General features: G+C 44.0%; 1 protein-coding gene across 1 annotated transcript in view; it reads right to left on the bottom strand.

The window, feature by feature from the left end:
- LOC124782256 (transferrin) overlaps positions 1-20,353 on the bottom strand; it is a 59,120-nt gene that overhangs the window by 12,018 nt on the left and 26,749 nt on the right. Inside the window, exons 9-12 of the mRNA XM_047253924.1 lie at positions 15,611-15,851; positions 8,901-9,055; positions 5,558-5,752; positions 5,342-5,470 (exon numbers count right to left, since the gene is read on the bottom strand). Of these exons, the coding sequence (XP_047109880.1) occupies positions 5,342-5,470; positions 5,558-5,752; positions 8,901-9,055; positions 15,611-15,851 (720 nt within the window). The remainder of the gene's footprint in view (positions 1-5,341; positions 5,471-5,557; positions 5,753-8,900; positions 9,056-15,610; positions 15,852-20,353) is intronic.

Genomic DNA, 20,353 nt, shown 5'->3' with positions numbered 1-20,353 from the left:
AGTTCTAGGGGACTGATGACCATAGATGGTAAGTCCCATAGTGCTCAGAGCCATTTGAACCATTTGACTGAACAGTGGAAAAACGTTGTGTGGAGTGACGAATTACGGTACACAATATGGCGACCCGATGGCAGGATGTGGGTATGGCAAATGCCCGGTGAACGTCATCTGCCAGCGTGTGTAGTGCCAACAGTAACATTCGAAGGCGGTAGTGTTAGGGCGTGGTCGTGTTTTTCATGGAGGTGGCTAGCACCCCTTGTTGTTTTGCATGGCACTATCACAGTAGAGACCTACAATGATGTTTTAAGCAACTTCTTGCTTCACACTGCTGAAGAACAATTCGGGGATGGCTATTGCATCTTTCAACACGACCGAGCACCTGTTCATAATGCACGGCCTGTGGCGGAGTGGTTACACGACAATAACATGGCTCAAATGGTTCAAATGGCTCTGAGCACTATGGGACTCAACTGCTGAGGTCATTAGTCCCCTAGAACTTAGAACTAGTTGAACCTAACTAACCTAAGGACATCACAAACATCCATACCCGAGGCAGGCTTCGAACCTGCGACCGTAGCGGTCTTGCGGTTCCAGACTGCAGCGCCTTTAACCGCACGGCCACTTCGGCCGGCCACGACAATAACATCCCTGTAATGGACTGGCCTGTACAGAGTCCTGACCTGAAACCTATAGAACACCTTTGGGATGTTTTGAAACGCCGACTTCGTGCCAGGCCTCACCGATCGACATCGGTACCTCTCCTCAGTGCTGCTCTCCGTGAAGAATGGGCTGCCATTCCCCAAGAAACCTTCCAGCATTTAATTAAATGTATGCCTGCGGGAGTGGAAGCTGTCAACAAGGCTAAGGGTGGGCCAACATCACACTGAATTCCAACATTACCGATGGAGGGGGCCACGAACTAGTAAATAATTTTCCGGATACTTTTGATCAGATAGTGTTACTTTTGCATTATATTTTTATTTGGGGCTACAGTTAAGACCGCAGTCAACGGTGAAAGAGGTATTATTTTCCTATTCCAAACCTAAGTGTTCAAATGGTTCAAATGGCTCTGAGCACTATGGGACTCAACTGCTGAGGTCATTAGTCCCCTAGAACTTAGAACTAGTTAAACCTAACTAACCTAAGGACATCACAAACATCCATACCCGAGGCAGGCTTCGAACCTGCGACCGTAGCGGTCTTGCGGTTCCAGACTGCAGCGCCTTTAACCGCACGGCCACTTCGACCGGCTAACCTAAGTGTGGTGAGTATAGAAAAAATATGGAACCACTCTCCTAACTGACGACACCACATATCACAAAAACCTTTACAAGATTGCCTTTGTCTATAGGTATCGATTACTCTTTCTTGCTGCAACATAAGGTCCATAGTTCTTGATTTCACTAAGGTACCACTAACTTAAAGAAGTCAATCTCAGTTACCATGACAAGTGTTCGGTTGCATAATGAAGACACGTCAACAAATGTTTGCTTCAACCTGTAATCAGTGAGATCTCGACTTCTGCAGATGGCTCACGCAGGCAGTGAAACTTGATAGTTGCATGTGCGCAAGACTTTCTTCTAACTTCTGGTGAGTCCTCCTAAAATAAACTACAAATAAATGCTAGCAGAAGTTGGGACGAAGTAGAAGTCTGTGTAATATTAATGAACTGCTCATAACGTTCTTATGGCCCTTTGAATCGAGAGATAAGAACACATTTAAAGAAAGCCTCGATCAGGTCCAGAGGACCGTGTGTGTCAACAGGCCGTTGTGTCATCCTTTACAATGTGGTCTCATTCGGACATGGGCCCAGCACATGTCTCTCCCGCCATTGTACTCTTGCCAAACCTTGAAACTGCTACTTTTCGTTCGAGTAGTTCCAAGGCTGTCATTCAGACGGCATAAAAAATTCTGGGTAACCACCGGATGGAGATTACAGCCCACTGCGGATTCACAGTGTTCTACAACAACAGAAAGTGCTGCCTGCGAAGGCACTTCATATTTATTCCCGAAATTTACACTAGCGCACTGCTCAGCAGAGACGGTAACCCGAGGGAATCTTCGACATTGTCTTTAGTTTCTGCCGGGTGGACCTAAAGATAGAGCAATTACGTCAACTTTTTATGACAGGGGAGATAAAAGCAGAGTGTAGCGGTGGCGAAAATATTTACTAGGGTACGGTTAGACCAACGAGCGGAGCGTTCTGCGCACCGGCGATAAACACGGTGGCCCATCCGAGCTCCAGGCAGCACGTGTGTCGACCGCCAGCCTCCAGCCAGTCCCAGCCACAACACTTGAGGACTCTCCTTGTAGGTTTGATTAATGACAACAGACGAATAATATGTAGTTTAGAAACTGACATCGTTCTCGTATCCTCTCATTACAGTCACTACTGGCACATAACTTTAGAACGCTACAGAAGGAAGCAAAGTTCTGTCGGCGTACAGGTCATTAAGGATGACGTATCAGTTGCAACCAGTCAGTCAATGCTTTTTGTGGCATGGCGCATCAGCGATAACGAGATTATCCACTTTGCATGCCCAAGCCACAGATCGAACTGTACTATTGGTAACAGGATTTGAACTATACGGCAAAGGAAAAAAGAGAAAAGTATTAAGAGAAATATAGTTTCAATTTGAAATATCAAGCATTGTTTCACGTAAGTGAGGGATATCCAGATTATGGATAAAAACCTCTTACATACGTACTTTTTCTGAATAACAAAGAAAAAATTCTACCATACACGTACTATATGCTGTTGACATAGCGCATTCCACCCCACTGTAGAAAAAAACTCACGAATAATGTTGTCAAATGATGCAAGTCTTTAGACTCAGCGGTCCTTCATAGCTTGTTTGGCATTATCAAAGCCTATTTACTCGAGTGGTTCTTCAGTTGCTTTCACAAATCGGATGACCACTTTCCAGGCCTACTCATGAAAGGAATGTACGCTGTCACCTGGAATCGAGTCCGGTGAATACGGCAGTACTCATTTTGCAGAGCGTTTGTCGAAGAGTCACCTTCAGTCCGGAACCGCGTGACTGCTACGGTCGCAGGTTCGAATCCTGCCTCGGGCATGAATGTGTGTGATGTCCTTATGTTAGTTAGGTTTAAGTAGTTCTAAGTTCTAGGGGACTGATGACCTCAGATGTTAAGTACCATAGAGCTCAGAGCCATTTGAACCATTTGAAGAGTCACCAGATACATTTTCTCTGGTGGTTCGTCAAATAATTGAAAATTAGCTTTTGCAGAGCGTAGTTAACGTTCAACCAAACAAGATAAATGTGTGCTCTGAGTCGGCGAGAAACGTCGCCTTGTTTCTCAGTGCAAACGAAATGTTTGTGTAATGGAATTTTACATATTCGTCGACAGCGTGGAGCAAAATAATCTAGTTCGATATCCAGTTTAACGATATGTATTAACAGAGATAACAGGATAAGAAGAATAACAAATAATTCTGCAGAAACTCAGCTGCAATGCTACTTGATGGCAGGAGAATAGGATACGCCGTGCAGGCAGTCACATGAGAGGAGGGAGGTTGGGCAAGAAAGACGTGGCAAGAAAGTGTTTAACGACCTGGCAAGTGCAAGAGGACACTCATGCTGGCCTTTTAATGCGAAAGAATTGAAAAATACACTACTGGACATTAAAATTGCTACACCACGAAGACGACGTACTACAGACGCGAAATTTAACCGACAGGAAGAAGATGCTGTGATATGCAAATGATTAGTTTTTCAGAGCATTCACACAAGGTTGCCGCCGGTGGCGACACCTACAACGTGCTGACATGAGGAAAGTTTCCAACCGATTTCTCATACACAAACAGCAGTTGACCGGCGTTGCCTGGTGAAACGTTGTTGTGATGCCTCGTGTAAGGAGGAGAAATGCGTACCATCACGTTTAAGACTTTGATAAAGGTCGAATTGTAGCCTATCACGATTGCGGTTTGTCGTATCGCGACATTGCTGCATGCGTTGGCCGAGATCCAATGACTGTTAGCAGAATATGGAATCGGTGGGTTCAGGAGGGTAATACGGAACGCCGTGCTGGATCTCAACGGCCTCGTATCACTAGCAGTCGAGATGACAGGCATCTTATCAGCATGGCTGTAACGGATCGTGCAGCCACGTCTCGATCCCTGAGTCAGCAGATGGGGACGTTTGCAAGACAACAACCATCTGCACGAACAGTTCGACGACGTTTGCAGCAGCATGGACTATCAGCTCGGAGACCATGCCTGCGGTTACCCTTGACGCTGCATCACAGACAGGAGCGCCTGCGATGGTGTACTCAACGACAAACCTGGGTGCTCGAATGGCAAAACGTCATTTTTTCGGATGAATCCAGGTCCTGTGTACAGCATCATGATGGTCGCATCCGTGTTTGGCGACATCGCGGTGAACGCACATTGGAAACGTGTATTCGTCATCGCCATACTGGCGTATCACCTGGCGTGATGGTATGGGGTGCCATTGGTTACACGTCTCGGTCACCTCTTGTTCGCATTGACGTCACTTTGAACTGTGGACGCTACATTTCAGATGTGTTACTACCCGTGGCTCTACCCTCCATTCGATCCCTGCGAAACCCTACATTTCAGCAAGATAATGCACGACCGAATGTTGCAGATCAAGTATGGGCCTTTCTTGATACAGAAAATGTTCGACTGCTGCCCTGGCCAGTACATTCTCCAGATCTGTCATCAATTGAAAACGTCTGGTCAATGGTGGCCGAGCAACTGGTTCGTCACAATACGCCAGTCACTACTCTTGATGAACTGTGGTATCCTTTTGAAGTTGTATGGGCAGCTGAATCTGTATACGCCATCCAAGCTGTGTTTGACTCAATGCCCAGGCGTATCATGGCCGTTATTACGTCTAGAGGTGGTTGCTCTGGGTACTGATTTCTCAGGATCTATGCACCCAAATTGCGTGAAAATGTAATCACATGTCAGTTCTAGTATAATATATTTGTCCAATGAACATCCGTTTATCATCTGCATTTCATCTTGGTGTAGCAATATTAATGGTCAGTAGTGTATATCAGATATCAACGCGTTTTGGGTATGGGAACAAATGACAGAGCATTTTGCGAACACGTCTGAAAATGTCTCGGACTGCGTTAGTTCTGTGCCTACGTGGCTTCGTCTCATTCATTCTCTGACGCAGTCGATAACAACAATCGGATGACTGATTATAGCACTAAAGTAATTTGAATTAGTTATATCGAAAGGCCACGTAAAATACCACTTACAATTTTTTAGTATATATCGAGAAGCAAACCGACATTTGTCCGTTGTAAAAGGAGTGCAATAGCGCTAGCGCTGCGAGAATCTTACCGGTGTTGTTGAAGACTGTGGAATGCTTCACAAAGGCGACGTCTCCAGCGCCGGCTGCCAGGCAGCGGAAGGCCCCAGTATAGCCAAAGTAGTCCTCGCCGACGTCAGGGTAGCACTTGGTAGAAACGTCTGCAAGAAAAACAACCGTTGTGACACACGGGAGAGGTTGTCACGGTCGCAGTGGCAGGAGTCTGGCGTAGCGGGACTGCCACGTACCGTTCTTGGCGGCGTTGCCGACGCAGAGGTCGCACAGCTTGCTGGGGTTCTGGCCGGTCGGGTTGTTGTCGGAGAGCAGGGCGCCGGGCGCGCAGCTGCCGCCCGAGAAGAAGTCGGAGACGGCCTTGGCTGCCGGGCACTCGTTGCGCTGCACCAGACCCAGGCGCAGCAGCGTGTAGAGCGGCACCACCCAGCCTGCGCACCAACACCCACCACGGGTTAGCAGTAGCAGGGCGGGCGACTTGAGGGACGTGGTCCTTAATAACCGACAAGAAGCGCCTCTTTTTCGTTTCAGTCACCAGTCTTCCTAGTGATCAGAAGGTGTCCATCTCTCCGTCCCATATCCTACTATCCTATCTGTGTATCAACTCAGCTTAGTCGTTAATGACCACTCTCCAAAAGCACAGAGACCAAATGATTCTAAAACTGAGGTAAGCCTGTTCCACCTCTCTAATCGCCTTTCATCAGCAAATATCAGTCCACAGTTCGGCCCTCTTGGCACAGTCAGATACAACGAAAGCCCAAAATACCTGGGAGTCACTCTGAACACCTTTCCAACTTGGCCAAGAAGATACAAACACGAGTGAACCTTGTGAGAAAGCTGGCAGGCAGTACATAGGGAGCAACCACATCAGTCCTCCGAGAAGCATCCCTTGCACTGGTATACTCTGCAGCAGAATACTGTGAACCAGTTTGGTTCCGAAGCACCCACGTAGCGAAAGTAGACGTCCAACTGAACTCAGTTATGAGAGTAATTAGTGCTACAGTCCGGCCTACACCTACTTGCTGGCTACCAGTGCGCTCAAACATCTGTCCACCAGACCTCCGTCGAAAGGCTGCTCTTTACAACCTCTGTCAGCAAGTTTCTGAAAACAACTCGATCCCTCTTCATGACGATTTGCTATCACTGCCCAGGAAACGCCTCAAATTTAGAAGACCAGCACATGAAATGGGAGTCCAAATGCTATCCACAGCATTCGACCAGGACGCAGAGTGGAAACGTGAGTGGCAAGCTACAAGAACCCGAAACCACGAACTTGTAGACAATCCAACAGTTCCAGTTCCGGGCTTCCACCAGCCAAGGGAGGTGTGGGTGCAGTTAAACAGATATCGGAGAGGGTAGGTGCAAATACAACATGCACAAGTGGGGCTTTTCAAGTGACAGTGTTTGTGACTGTGGTGACACCCAAACAATGAGCCACATTGTGAATGACTGTCCAATCAAACGCTTCCCTGGTGGCATTGAGAAGATACATCAAGCATCCCACGAGGCACTCCGCTGGATCGAGTCCATCAACATCCGGGCGTAGTCTGAGCCGTTTTAAAACTCGTGTACTACATATAATTTCACATGTTCATTTTTATATATATTTCTTTATTTTGCTAAATGTGTATTATTGTAATTGATGCATACGATAATAATAATAATAATAATAATAATAATAATAATAATAAAAGCACAGTAGAATCTTTAAAGAAACGCAGTGAACAGTCGATAAAACCGGATGGTTATAATTAAAGTCCAACTACTCGCAGAGGTCCAGTGTCAGCTGTAATCATCGTATAGCAGCGAAACTTGGTAGCTATACTAATGCGTTAATGCGGAACCGATTTACGCTGGATAAAAAACTTAGTTACAATTTTGGGCACCAGGTTCAAAGCATAACCATCATGCTTACTACCTGAGCCCCCATCTGACTCTGTTACTCGCTCCTGTGAACGGGAACGCGTTATGCAGATCTTGGTGCCTCTCGCGTCCTTCTAGAAAAGATGACCTGAAGATGCCTAAATAAGGCGAAACGCGTCGTTGAAAAATAAAAAACTAAAACTGCAACCAAGACTGTTTTTAAACAATAATGATAATGAAATACGAAAACAGTGGTAAGCTTGGTGTGGCACGTGCACGAGTAAGGGGTCCTATCCAGGTGGAAGTTATTGACGAGGTTGCCGTTGCTATAAATGACCATGCAGCACGTGTGCTAGTGCTCGAACAATGTCACGAGAATTGTACATCCCATGGTTAACAGTGCGTAAAGCTTTTCGGATTATTTTACACTGGTACTTGTACAAGATCCAGACGGTGTAGCAACTGAAACCTCGTGATCCGCAGCAACGTTCTGAATTTGCTCTCCGGTTTCTGGCGTGGATCGAAGTTGATGACATATGGTCACGCAAAATTCTATAGACTGACGAGGCACATTTTACACTGCACGGTGCAGTGAAAATGCAGAACTGCCGAATATCGGTGTATTTTTAAACAGCATGTTGTGCTTGAAGATTCATGCACTTGCCGTATGTGACTCTATGGTATCCATTCACAAGCACCTTTATTCTCGGTCCGTTCTTCTTTGAAAGGAATGCGCCCAGAGAACTTGTCAGATGTACCGTGACGCCTGCAAGTTATCGAGACCTCCTTGTAGAGCATGTGATTCCTACTTTCGAAGAGCGTAGCTGTGTGGAAACCAAGTTGGGGCGACACCTAATGTCGCTCACCCAGTGAAAGATCTGCTTAATGCAGACTGCTAAGAACGGTTATCTCCAGAAGTTTTCCAATTGCATGGTCGGCAAGAGCACCTTCTGTGGAGCCATGTGACTTTCGGGTATGGGGATGTATAAAACAACGCGTTTACCATGGACACGTTCGGTCTCTACCTGAACTGAAGGCTAACATACTCATACGGGACACTTTGCTCAGATTTCACCGGAATTGCTGAGAGCATCTTTGATCGCGTCATTTTATGGATGCAGCATCTCGTCGACGTCCCCGACTTCCATACAGTCTTATAAGTGGTGATTAATAATAAAATAATCATTATGCCTTTCTCAATTGTTTGACCTTTATCTGTCTGCGTCCCGTTTCTAATTCATTAAAAATGGAAATATTTCTATATGTCTTTCTTGCATCTAGTGGCCAAAATTCAAACTAATTTTTTTCCAGGGTAAATCGTTCCTACATTAACGCATTAGAATATCTACGAAGTTTTTGCTGTCTTATGATAATTTTACTCCACACTAGACATCTGTGAGCAGATACAGTTTACAATCACCCGGTACATCAGTGTAATTATACAATTCCCAAGTTAGTTGTAAGTTACTGTGGCGACTAAACGTGTACACTACAAACAAATGCAATTAAAATTTAGTCCTGGACACTTGCGGAACGTAGTTGCTACTGGCTGATGTATTTTCGTAGATAATGGTGGAAAGCCGGGAAAACATCGTATTCAGAGTGGGAGATGTGATAATATTCCCTGTGTCTCACGCATCCATCTGTGAATAAGCACAGAACCTGAAGCGACGCTTTCACCGGAACTAACCGAGTGTCTCGATGAGAGAAACTGACCTGCAGTGCGGCCGATTCCGGTGTGGCAGGACTTGGCGCCCCGAAGGTCCGAGAAGCTCTGGTAGTTGGAATTCTTCTTGATGACCGCCACGGCGTAGTACACGTCCTGCAGAGGGCCGTACACCTCGCTCAGGATCGGCTTCAGGTCGTACTGCCTGCACAAAGAACGAACGGGAGCCGTCAGACACAAGCAGCGCGCTTTCTCCGGCTATACCCACTGCCACTGCTTCAGGTGTTACGACACAAATATTATTTAAAAGACGTTAAAGTCAAACGCTGATTTGTGGACATAATCCCCAAGTAACCACGTAATTACCGGAAATGTTCTAAAATGTATTTGACACGTTACGTGCACAACCGTCTGTTGATTCGCCATGAGGTCGCCATAGTGCTATTACTTTAGCCATGATCTCTTTCTACAATTTAGTTCTTTTCTCCCCGGCTAGTTTCTGTCATATTATTCAATTCAGGTGGTATCTTTATTGTCCAGAAAATCGCTTAACCGTCGGCTCGTTATTCTCATTTTTTGATTTACACAATTTGCATCTCCTGAAACTTGCTTCACTTTTATTTCGTGAGAGGTTCAAGATAACGATAATGAAATGTGATTTTGGGCAATTTTCTTATAAGCATAACACTCTTAAGCCGTGCAGCACTGAGATATTGAACGAAGAACGTTACTTGCACAACCGTCTGTTGATTCGCCATGAGGTCGCCATAGTGCTATTATTTTAGCCATGATCTCTTTCTACAATTTAGTTCTTTTCTCCCCGGCTAGTTTCTGTCATATTATTCAATTCAGGTGGTATCTTTATTGTCCAGAAAATCGCTTAACCGTCGGCTCGTTATTCTCATTTTTTGATTTACACAATTTGCATCTCCTGAAACTTGCTTCACTTTTATTTCGTGAGAGGTTCAAGATAATGATAATGAAATGTGATTTTGGGCAATTTTCTTATAAGCATAACACTCTTAAGCCGTGTATCACTGAGATATTGAACGAAGAACGTTTTTAATGGAAGGATATACCTTTTCTATCTACATTAGAAAGCTTCTGAAAGGTCGAGTGCAGTGATATAGAGCTCGTTAATGTTGGCTTTGAACATTTTCAAAAAAGTACTCGAACAATGTGCTAAAGATTAAAAGCAAGGTGATAGTATACACAACTTGATCAAAAGTAGACGCACCCCTATTAATGGACATTAACATGGGGTGTGACTACCCTTCGCCTTTACCACTGCTTGTACTTTTCTGGGGCCTTTCAGTGTGGATGAATGGCAGCCCATTTTCCTCAAAAGCTGAAACTAGTTAAGGTAGTCGTGCTGTACGCTGTGGTCTGGAGGGAAGTTGATGTCCTAGCTCATCCCAAAGGCGTTTCATCGGGTTCAAGTAGGGACTTTGAGTAAGCCATTCCATTTCAAGAACGTTGTTGTCCACAAGCCATTGTCTCACAAATGTGGCCTTATGACGAGGTGCACTGCAATGGTGAAGCATACAATCCTGGTATCCGAACTGTTCAAGGTACAAAAAAAAAAATGGTTCAAATGGCTCTAAGCACTATGGGACTTAAAACACCTGAGGTCATCAGTCCCCTAGACTCACAAATACTTAAACCTAACTAACCTAAGGACATCACACGCATCCATGCCCCAGGCAAGATTCGAACCTGCGACCATAGCAGCAGCGCGGTTCTGGACTGAAGCGCCTAGAGCCGCTCGGTCACAGCGGCCGGCTTTCAAGGTACACAAGGCCGTAAAATGTGTTAATATCCTTTCGCAATAACCAGTTTCTTAACTTCAACACCGACTGCATATTTTGACCTACCAACTATAAAAATCAAGAGCAAACTGTATGTCATGTGTAATGGTATCAACACAGAAACTTAAAATGGTGACATACTGCAGTTTAGCCGCCTGAGGATGTGGTGTAATACAAACGGAATCCCAATGGATTTAACTAATTTTTTCACAAAGAGTGAATGTGAATATAAATCACGGTTCGACGATTGCGGGCTGTTGACCAAGAACTTCCCCAAACACTCCTCCACCCGCTAAAGATTTAAATTAATGTTCAACGGCCGTACGTGGAGAGTCGGTAAACAGCAGTATTTCACTGGAAGAAGTATTTACGTCTGTGGGCAGCCTCTCGCCGTATTTACGACAGAAGAAGCCTCTGAAATTTCGCTTTGTTTAGTGGCTCCAGGAAATACGCCACATTCTTGTGGTCGCCTTTAAATGGAACTTCCACAAACTGATCCAGGCTCCCGCGTGCAAATCTACGCTACCTCCGAGAATCTTCTAGAAAATGCGATAACGATGTCACGAGAAGAAGTGTGTTTCATTCTCCCGTCTCTCAGTACCGGGTGCTTTGGATCTCCTGTTAAGATGTTTACAACAATCAAGATTTAAAGTCCCACGGAATAGTCAATGTGTTCAGTGCAATCTCTTGCATCATTAAAGTAGCATCAAATTATGTTCACGGAGACACCACTTCTGCTATGCTGTTATGCTAATGATATACGATTGTGTACGACAAGGTCACCACATTTTACAGTTCAGAAACGTGGTCCAGTAAATGAAAGAAACGTTCATCCATAACACTTGCACACGCCTTCTGGTTTTTGTACCGACAAAGCGCCCACAGGAAGATGCGTACGTCGAGATGACCAGTGTGCGTTACGTAGCAGATAGCTGAATTTAATTCCGCTCTATTATACCATGTAGGCCAGACTGAAGTATCTCATTTAGGGCACCTCATATAGTTGTGCACTAACTATGTTATGTGTATTTCCTGGAAGTTTTTATCAGCATTTTTGAAAATGAAACTTGGAGAATAACATTACGATGGAAACTGCAGTCTAGGTTTAAGGCAAGTGAGTTTAGTAAACTTGCTGGCCTGACATTTCCTCTACGGACCTCCATCATCTTTCGAAGATGGAACGGCATGACTGTACATGGTTCGTGATGACAATTCCTTGATGCAACAGGATGTGTCTTATAACCGATACCTCGTTTTCGTTATACCATAAGTTTCTATTTTTCTCAAATTGATCCAGTGCCTGTGCAATAGTTATCCTATCCAGCCGTCTAATTTTCAGCTTTCTTCCGTAGCAATAAGTCTGAAAAGTTATTTTCTTCCTATATAAACTGTTTACGTCCACGTTTCAGTTACCTAGAACGCTACACTCCAGGTAGATATATCAGAAGAAAAAGATCTTAATACTTACAAGTATAACTGATACAAATAGCGGAAGAAAAAATAAATTTACTGTTGTTGTGGTCTTCAGTTCGAAGACTGGATTGATACAGCTCTCCATGCTGCTCTATCCTGTGCAAGCCTATTCATCTCCGTATAACTACTCCAACTCACCTCCTTTTGAATCTGCTAACTCTATTCATCTCTTGGTCTACCTCTACGACTCTTACCCCTCACAGTTCCGTCCAATACTAAATTGGTGATCCCTTGATGTCTCAGAATGTGTCCTACCAATCGATCCCTTCTTCTAGTCAGGTTGTGCCACAAATTTCTTTTCTCCTCAATTGTACTCAGTATCTCCTCATTATTTGTATGTTCTACCCATCTAACCTTCAGCATTCTTCTGTAGAACCGCATTTCAAAAGCTTCTATTTTCTTCTTGTCTAAACTGTTTATCGTCCATGTTTTACTTCCTTACATGGCTACACTACAAACAAATACTTTCAGAAAAGACTTCCTAGTATTAAATCTGTATTTGATGTTATCAAATTCCTTTTATTCAGAAACTCTTTTCCTGCAATTCCCAGTCTACGTTTTTCATCCTACTTCAGCCGCCATTATTTTACTGCCCAGACAGCAAAACTCACCTTCTACTTTAAGTGTCTCATTTTCTAATCTAATTGCTTCAGCATCACTTGATTTAATTCGACTGCATTCTATTATCCTTGTTTTTCTTTTATTGGCGTTAACTTATATTCACCTTTCAGTATACTGTCCATTCCGCTCAACTGCTCTTCCAAGTCCTTTGCTGTCTCTGACAGTACTACAATGTCATCGGCGAACCTCAAAGTTTTATTTCTTCTTCCTGAACTTTAATTCCTTCTCCAAGTTTTTCTTGGCTTTCCTTTACTGCTTGCTCAATTTACAGATTGAATAATATCGAGGATAGGCTAAAACTCTGACTCACTCCCTTCTCAATCACTGGTTCCTTTTCACGCCTCTCGACTCTTGTAAAAGTGGCTCATGGTATTTTACCCCTGCCACCTTCACAATTTCAAAGAAAATATTACAGTGAACATTGAAAAAAACCTTTCTCTATGTCTACAGATGCTCTAAACGTAGTTTTGCCTTTCCTTAAACTGTCTTCTAGGATAAGTCATAGGGTCAGTTTTGTCTCACGTATGCTCACATTTCTCGGGAATCCAAACTGATCTTCCGCGATGTCGGCTTCTACAAGTTTTTCCATTCTTCTGTAAGAAATTTGTTTTAGCATTTTGTAACCATGACTTACTAAACTGAAGGTTCGATAATACTCACACCTGCCAGCACCAGCTTTCTTTGGAATTGGAATTATTACATTCTTCTTTGAAGTATGAGGGTATTTCGCCTATCTCACACATCTTACACACCAGACGAAAGAGTTTTGTCATGGCTGGCTCTTCCTATGCTATCAATAGGTCTGACGGAATGCCGTCTGCTCCGGAGGCGTTGTTTCGAGTTAGATCTTTCAGTGCTGTGTCAAATTCTTTTCGCAGTATCATGTTTCCCATCTACTGTTCATCTCTGTTCTCTTCCAGTTCTATGATACTGCCTACAAGTTCATCTCCCTTATATAGACCCTCTGTACACTTCCTCGCCTTTCAACTTCCCTTCTTTGTTTAGGACTGGTTTTCCATCTGATGTCTTAGTCTTCATACAGCTGTTTCTCTCTTCTCTAAAGATCTCTTTAATTTTCCTACAGGCAGTATCTATCCTTCCTCTAGTGATACATGCTATCATTACATTTGTCCTCTAGCCATTCCCGTTTAGCCATTTTGCATTTCCCGTCACTCTCATTTTTTAAACGTTTGTATTCTCTTTCGACTGCTTCATTCACAGCATTTTTATATTTTCTCCTTCCATCAACTAAAGTCAATATCTCTAGTGTTATCCAAGTATTTCTAACAGGCCTTGTCTTTTTACCTATTTGATCCACTGCTGTCTTCACTATTTCATCTCTTAAAACTACTCATTAGTCTCCTACTGTATTCCTTTCCCATGTTCTAGTCAGTCGTTTCCCAGTGTTGCCTCTGAAACTCGAAACAGGCTCTCGTTCCTTCAACTTATCCAACTCAGATCTTCTAAATTTCCTACATTTTTGCCAATTTCTTTAGTTTTAATCTACAGCTCACAACCAACAAACTGTGATCAGAGTCCATCTCCGCCCCTGTAAATGTCTAAAAATTTAAAATCCGGTTCCTAAATCTCTGTCACATCATTATATAATCAATCTGAAACCTTCCGATGGCTCCAGGTCTCTTCCGCTTAAACAACCTTCTTCCACAGAACTTTGAACATAGCTGCTAAGGTTCAGTGACCGTCTCAGAATTATATTGTAACAAATAAGCCCTCGGTCACAAATATTAAGTCAAAATTGACCTGGTTTCGACAATACTATGAGCGTCGTCTTCAGAATTAGAGTAACTGTACTAAAACATTAGGTATATAGTACATTAATAAAATTAAAGTTTGTACTCGCTCGAAAAGATGCAGTACTTACAAGTCACATATTAAAAAAGATCTAAGCCGGAAAGGCGACGTCATGAACACTTGTGAGATGGCGAGCCGCTAAGGGCTGCTTGTACTGTGAACAAGGGTTGCAATAAAATTCCCATTTGTTAGAAGAAATTTGGTTATGATTTCATCAGTTACTCCCTGGCAACTACTTCATGTTACATAGTGTGATTAAATGTGTTAATGTTCTTGATGAATCGCTAGTAAATAAAATAAATTCTTAAGAATATTCTTTGAAAATAAAATACGGTTCATTAATGTTTGCAAAGATGTAGTTTCTCTGTCTGGCGACCGTAAGTTGGGTTTCCCTTGGTTTTCATTTCAGGCAAAGGCCTGGATGATACTCTCGGGAAGACCATGGTCAGCCATTTGTTCTATCCCCGTAGAAATATTCTTGCGTATTCTATGTAATTTGATATTATTATCACATCTGTTTTTATTGTATTATGATGACAAATCCTATGTCAGTGTGTGATGATTCCTGGATGAATAAAAAAATAAATAAAATAAATTATTCCCAAGACAGGGTTTTGCGTTTTCCCTTATTAGGCCGTTTGCTTGATGCATTGTAACATACTATACTACAAACATACGCATATACATTCCATTGTGCGATGTTTGCAGTTGGAGTGTATTAATGTCATCGGATGAGTAACGTAAGGGGTGTCTGTACTGAAGAGATAATATGTTATTAAGACCCGTAACAGTATTTTGTTGTTTTTAACGGTTTCTCGATAAACTTTTAACGTATACCAACTGCTACGATGATAACGCAAAGTAACTGAAAAGTGCTCACTGAAATAAGACGTCGCTCCTGGAACAGTTTGTTATTCAGGAATGGTATAAAATGCCATAGACCAATAACCGCAGAGGGTTCAGTATGACTGGGGTGGCAGTTTATCAGAGCAGGGCCCCTGAGCTGACGTTACACTGTATATGTCACGGCTGCAGTGCGGTCTCACCTGACAGCGGTGAGGGCCTCGCCGCCGTCGAGGCTGATGACGTCGGCCTCGCCGTCGCGGATGGCGGCCAGGCACTCGCGTACGTTGCCCTTGACGACGCAGCCCAGCTTGGGCCGGATGTCCCGCGAGAAGGCGCCGGCGCTCAGCGACCGGCACTTGGCCAGCCCCGCCGTGGACGTCACGCAGAACCTGACGGGGTCGTCGGGCCCGAAGTTGCGCCCGATCACGTCCGAGTAGTTGGCTGCAGCAGGGGAACACCCAGTCAGCGTGGTCAGGGGGCGGGCAGACACAACAGCGCCTCTGCCAAGGGCGCCGCGCCTCGCTGCTCTTCACTCCCAAAAACTAATTTCTCTTCTATTTTTATTTCAGTTTCTCAATCTGTATCAAATCTCTCTCTCTCTCTCTCTCTCTTTCTCTCTCTCTCTCTCTCTCTCTCTCACACACACACACACACAGACACTGCTGCTTGCTGCTAATCTAAAACCACAATCAACTCGCGGACACAGCCCGTTAACCACAATACATTTTCTCAGTTTGGAACCGATCTAATAAACCAGAGTTGGAACTTTCTGGCAGATTAGAACTGTGTGTCGGACTGAGACTCGTACTGGGAACCTTCGCCTTTCGCGAGCAACTGCTCTACCGATTGAGCTACCCAAACATGACTGACGACCCGTCCTCACAGCTTTACTTCCGCCATTACCTCATCTCCTACTTTCCAAACTTCACAGAACTTCTCTGCATCTACATCTACATCCATACTCCGCAAGCCACCTGACGGTGTCTGGCGGAGGGTACTTTGAGTACCTCTATCGGTTCTCCCTTCTATTCCAGTCTCGTATTGTTCGTGGAAAGAAGGATTGTCGGTATGCTTCTGTGTGGGCGCTAATCTCTCCCATTTTATCCTCATGGTCTCTTCGCAAGATATACGTAGGAGGGAGCAATATACTGCTTGACTCTTCGGTGAAGGTATGTTCTCGAAACTTCAACAAAAGCCCGTACCGAGCTACTGAGCGTCTCTCCTGTAGAGTCTTCCACTGGAGTTTATCTATCATCTCCGTAACGCTTTCGCGATTACTAAATGATCCTGTAACGAAGCGCGCTGCTCTCCGTTGGATCTTCTCTATCTTTTCTATCAACACTATCTGGTACGGATTCCACACTGTTGAGCAGTATTCAAGCAGTGAGCGAACAAGCGTACTGTAACCTACTTCCTTTGTTTTCGGATTGCATTTCCTTAGGATTCTTCCTTGGTAGAGCACTTGTCAGCGGAAGACAAATGTCAGGAGTTCGAGTCTCGGTCCAGCACATACTTCTAACCTGCCAGGAAATTTCATATCGGCGCACTCTCCGCTGCAGAGTGAAAATCTCATTCTGTAATGCTCCAGAAGTGTTCTATACGATCCGAATCATAGTTTCTTTTTGGGAGAGCGCGGAGAGGGGGGTAAGTGCAGGCGTTTATACTTGCAAGTGTGTGCAGCAACTGTAACATCCAGCTCTAAGAAGCTTGAGTAGGGCTGAATATATTTTCGTTGAATAACAGCTGTACTTCTACCCCAGTATCTTTTCTTGATCATTACTATTTGCAAAACTAGGCGACGTTTAAAAATAATGTCTTCATTGATAGTTAAGAACGATATACAGGGTGACACACGGGAGACGGACGGTTTTGAAGTGAGTAGTACTGAGGGTGCGGTGGTGGGAGGTGGTCGTGCTGGGGATAGTTCTGATCCACACAAGACGCCATTTCATTTACTCAGTCACTATGGAGCAGTGGGACTTACAACGTCGAGTGTTTGTCTATGACAGTTTCGTGAAAAGTGGTGAGTCTATTATTGCTACGCAGCGATTGTCTCGTGCGCGGTTTAATGTCAGTCGGCATGGAGCCATTCCGAGCCGTAACACAATCTTCAGATGGATGGAAAACTTCAGATCAACTGGAAACATACTGGATAAGAAGCATCCTGGCTCGAGACGCAGAGCAACGACACCAGAAAATGTTGAAATGGTAAGGCAAGAGGCAGTCAGAAGCCCAGGACGGTCAGCTAGACGTCATGCTAGTGAGTTACGAGTCAATCGTGAATCGGTTAGACGAATTTTGCATAAAGAATTAAAATTCCATCCCTACAAAATGTTCATTGTCCATCAACTTAAGGAAACTGATTTTGCTGTACGAGAAGACTTCGCTTACAGAATGCAAGTGATTTTGGGATCGAATGAAAATGAAATTTTGTTGATGAGCGATGAAGCTCATTTTCATTTAAGCGGGACCGTGAATAAGCAAAACTTACGTTACTGGGCTCCATAGTATCCACACCTTATCCACCAGCATCCTCTACACTCAGAAAAAGTAACAGTCTGGTGTGCTCTTGGCTCTGTTGGCATTATTGGACCTTATTTTTTTGAAGAGAACGGGGCCACAGTTACTGTTAATTTGGTTCGTTACATTCGTATGCTTGAAACATTCTTGAAACCAGAACTAAGAAGACGACGAATCCCTTTAAAACGCGTTTGCTTCCAGCAGGATGGGGCAACGTGGCACACCGCAAACACTTCAATGACAGTTCTTAGACGCATGTTTCCTAGCCGGATTATCTCACGTTTTGGCAATGTTCCTTGGCCTCCCAGGTCTCCCGACTTGTCAGTATGCGACTTTTTTCTGTGGGGGTACCTTAAGAACTGTGTTTATAACCAAAAACCATGAAATTTGGGCGAGTTGAAGAATGCAATCATTCAAGAAATTGCTGCCATCCCTGCAGAGATTTTAGTCCGTGTGATGGAAGATTTTGAGAAGAGACTTGAGTCCTGCATTCGAAATGATGGACATCACCTTGACGACATTATTTTTCTCACATAACTTTGTTAACTAAAATGGCAAATAAGGAGCTTTGATTTTGTGTAAATAAACATGCATTAATTCTAAGGTAGGCTGATGATTTCATTAAAAACCGCCCGTCTCCAGTGTGTCACCTTGTGTTTGTAACTATTTCTCCGACATTCGTCTCCACGCTCAAGCAAAATAAAAAACTGCATAATAACAAACAAAAGTGACAGAAGTTTATCACAAAAAGCAGTTACTAAGATATTTCTTATTTTATCACTTTAAGACACCAACTTACGAAATGTTTCAAGCTTTTTTACGAAGACATTTTTCTGCTAAATTTGTTTGGAAATGCCAGTGGTCACTTATTTCCTTTACTTTAACATATTTGGTCCGTGGTGGATATTGTAGGTTCGTTCTTCAATTTGATTCCTTCTTACTGCAGCTGAGTGTATTATTTATACAGCTCTTGATTTTATTCTTGACTGAAAGGGGAGTGTTTTGTACCGATTCAAATATTTTACATTATATAGTTTTCATAGGAAGGTTAGTGTAGACTACTGATGCGAGTGTTTTGATGAATATTAGCAGTGGTGTATTGGTTGATGCCTATTAACGTGTGAAAACGCCGAAGCGACATAGATGATTCTGAGACAAATAATTTAATATGAGATACGTGGGACCGCAAATGTCAGGAAATACCCCAAAAGTGGATGAAAAATGTTGAACCCGTGACGTCACCAGTCGATTACCTCGCCGCACCTGCAGCGGTTGGGTTTGTCGCTCCTACTCCCGCTGATAGAGGGTCTGTGCGTTGCTCATTGCTACTCTTGGCTACTCTGTTTGCGTAGTAGTCATCGTAGTCTCGCAAATGGCTCTGAGCACTATGGGTCGTAGTCTTGCATTACCAGTGCCGCCAGCACAACCGTATCAGATACTACAAGAACGTAGAGTAGCCAAACGGAGTCTTGCCGCTCTAACGGCTGGAGTAGAATCGACAAACCCAACTGCTGCACGTGCGGTGACGTACGTAATCTGACGACGTCACGCGTTCAACATTTGTCAACCACTTTTGGCGTATTTCCTGACATATGCGGTCCTATGTGTCCTACATTAAATTACTTGTCTCAGCGTCAGCTCCATCGTTTCAGAGTTTTTGCAAACGTTAATAAGAATATATAAGAACGTCGTAAAACTGACACACAGAGGCGAAAATAGGTCCTCAGTTTCTGGCAACAAAATTTGAGTGAAACGTATTTTCACGGCGTACCATTCCGCACTCTGTTCTGCAAGCAAAAAAGAACGCGAAAGTGATGCTACACTCCGTAAGAAAGTTGATATACCGTGTCGGACGATGTAAAAATGTTATGGGAGAAGGTAAAGGAAGGGTTTAAGCTTCTGATAGGCATGGAAATCATTAGGGAGGCGCGCTAGCTTACTGTGACGTAGATATGGGATACCCCCTTGCAGGCCTTGCTTGCTTAAGGAGCTATTCTAGCGTCTGACTATTGACATTTATGCAAAAGAAGGATAATATATCTTGATGGAAAATTACGGCTCGACTACCCGTCAACGACGAGGTCTTTAGAGGGACGTCACAGGACAGAAACGTACGTGGACGGAACCAAACATCGGGAGCTATCAAGGCGCTCTGTTACAATAATATACGGAAATGTCCGCCCCTGGTAGCTAAATGGTCAGCGCGACGGAATGTCATACCTAAAGCCCCGAGTTCGATTCTCGGCTGGATCGGAGATTTTCTCCGCTCAGGGGCTGCGTATTGTGTTGTCCTTATCATCATCATTTCATCCCCATCGACACGCAAGTCGCGGAAGTGACGCCAACTCGAGAGACTTGCACCAGGCGAACGGTCTACCCGACGGGAGGCCCTGGCCGCACAGAATTTCCATTTACGGAAATGA

This window comes from Schistocerca piceifrons, chromosome 1 (assembly GCF_021461385.2).
Source record: "Schistocerca piceifrons isolate TAMUIC-IGC-003096 chromosome 1, iqSchPice1.1, whole genome shotgun sequence".
Lineage (NCBI taxonomy): Eukaryota > Metazoa > Arthropoda > Insecta > Orthoptera > Acrididae > Schistocerca > Schistocerca piceifrons.
The sequence above is the reverse complement of the archived record's forward strand: the minus strand, read 5'-3'. Positions and strand labels throughout refer to the sequence as shown.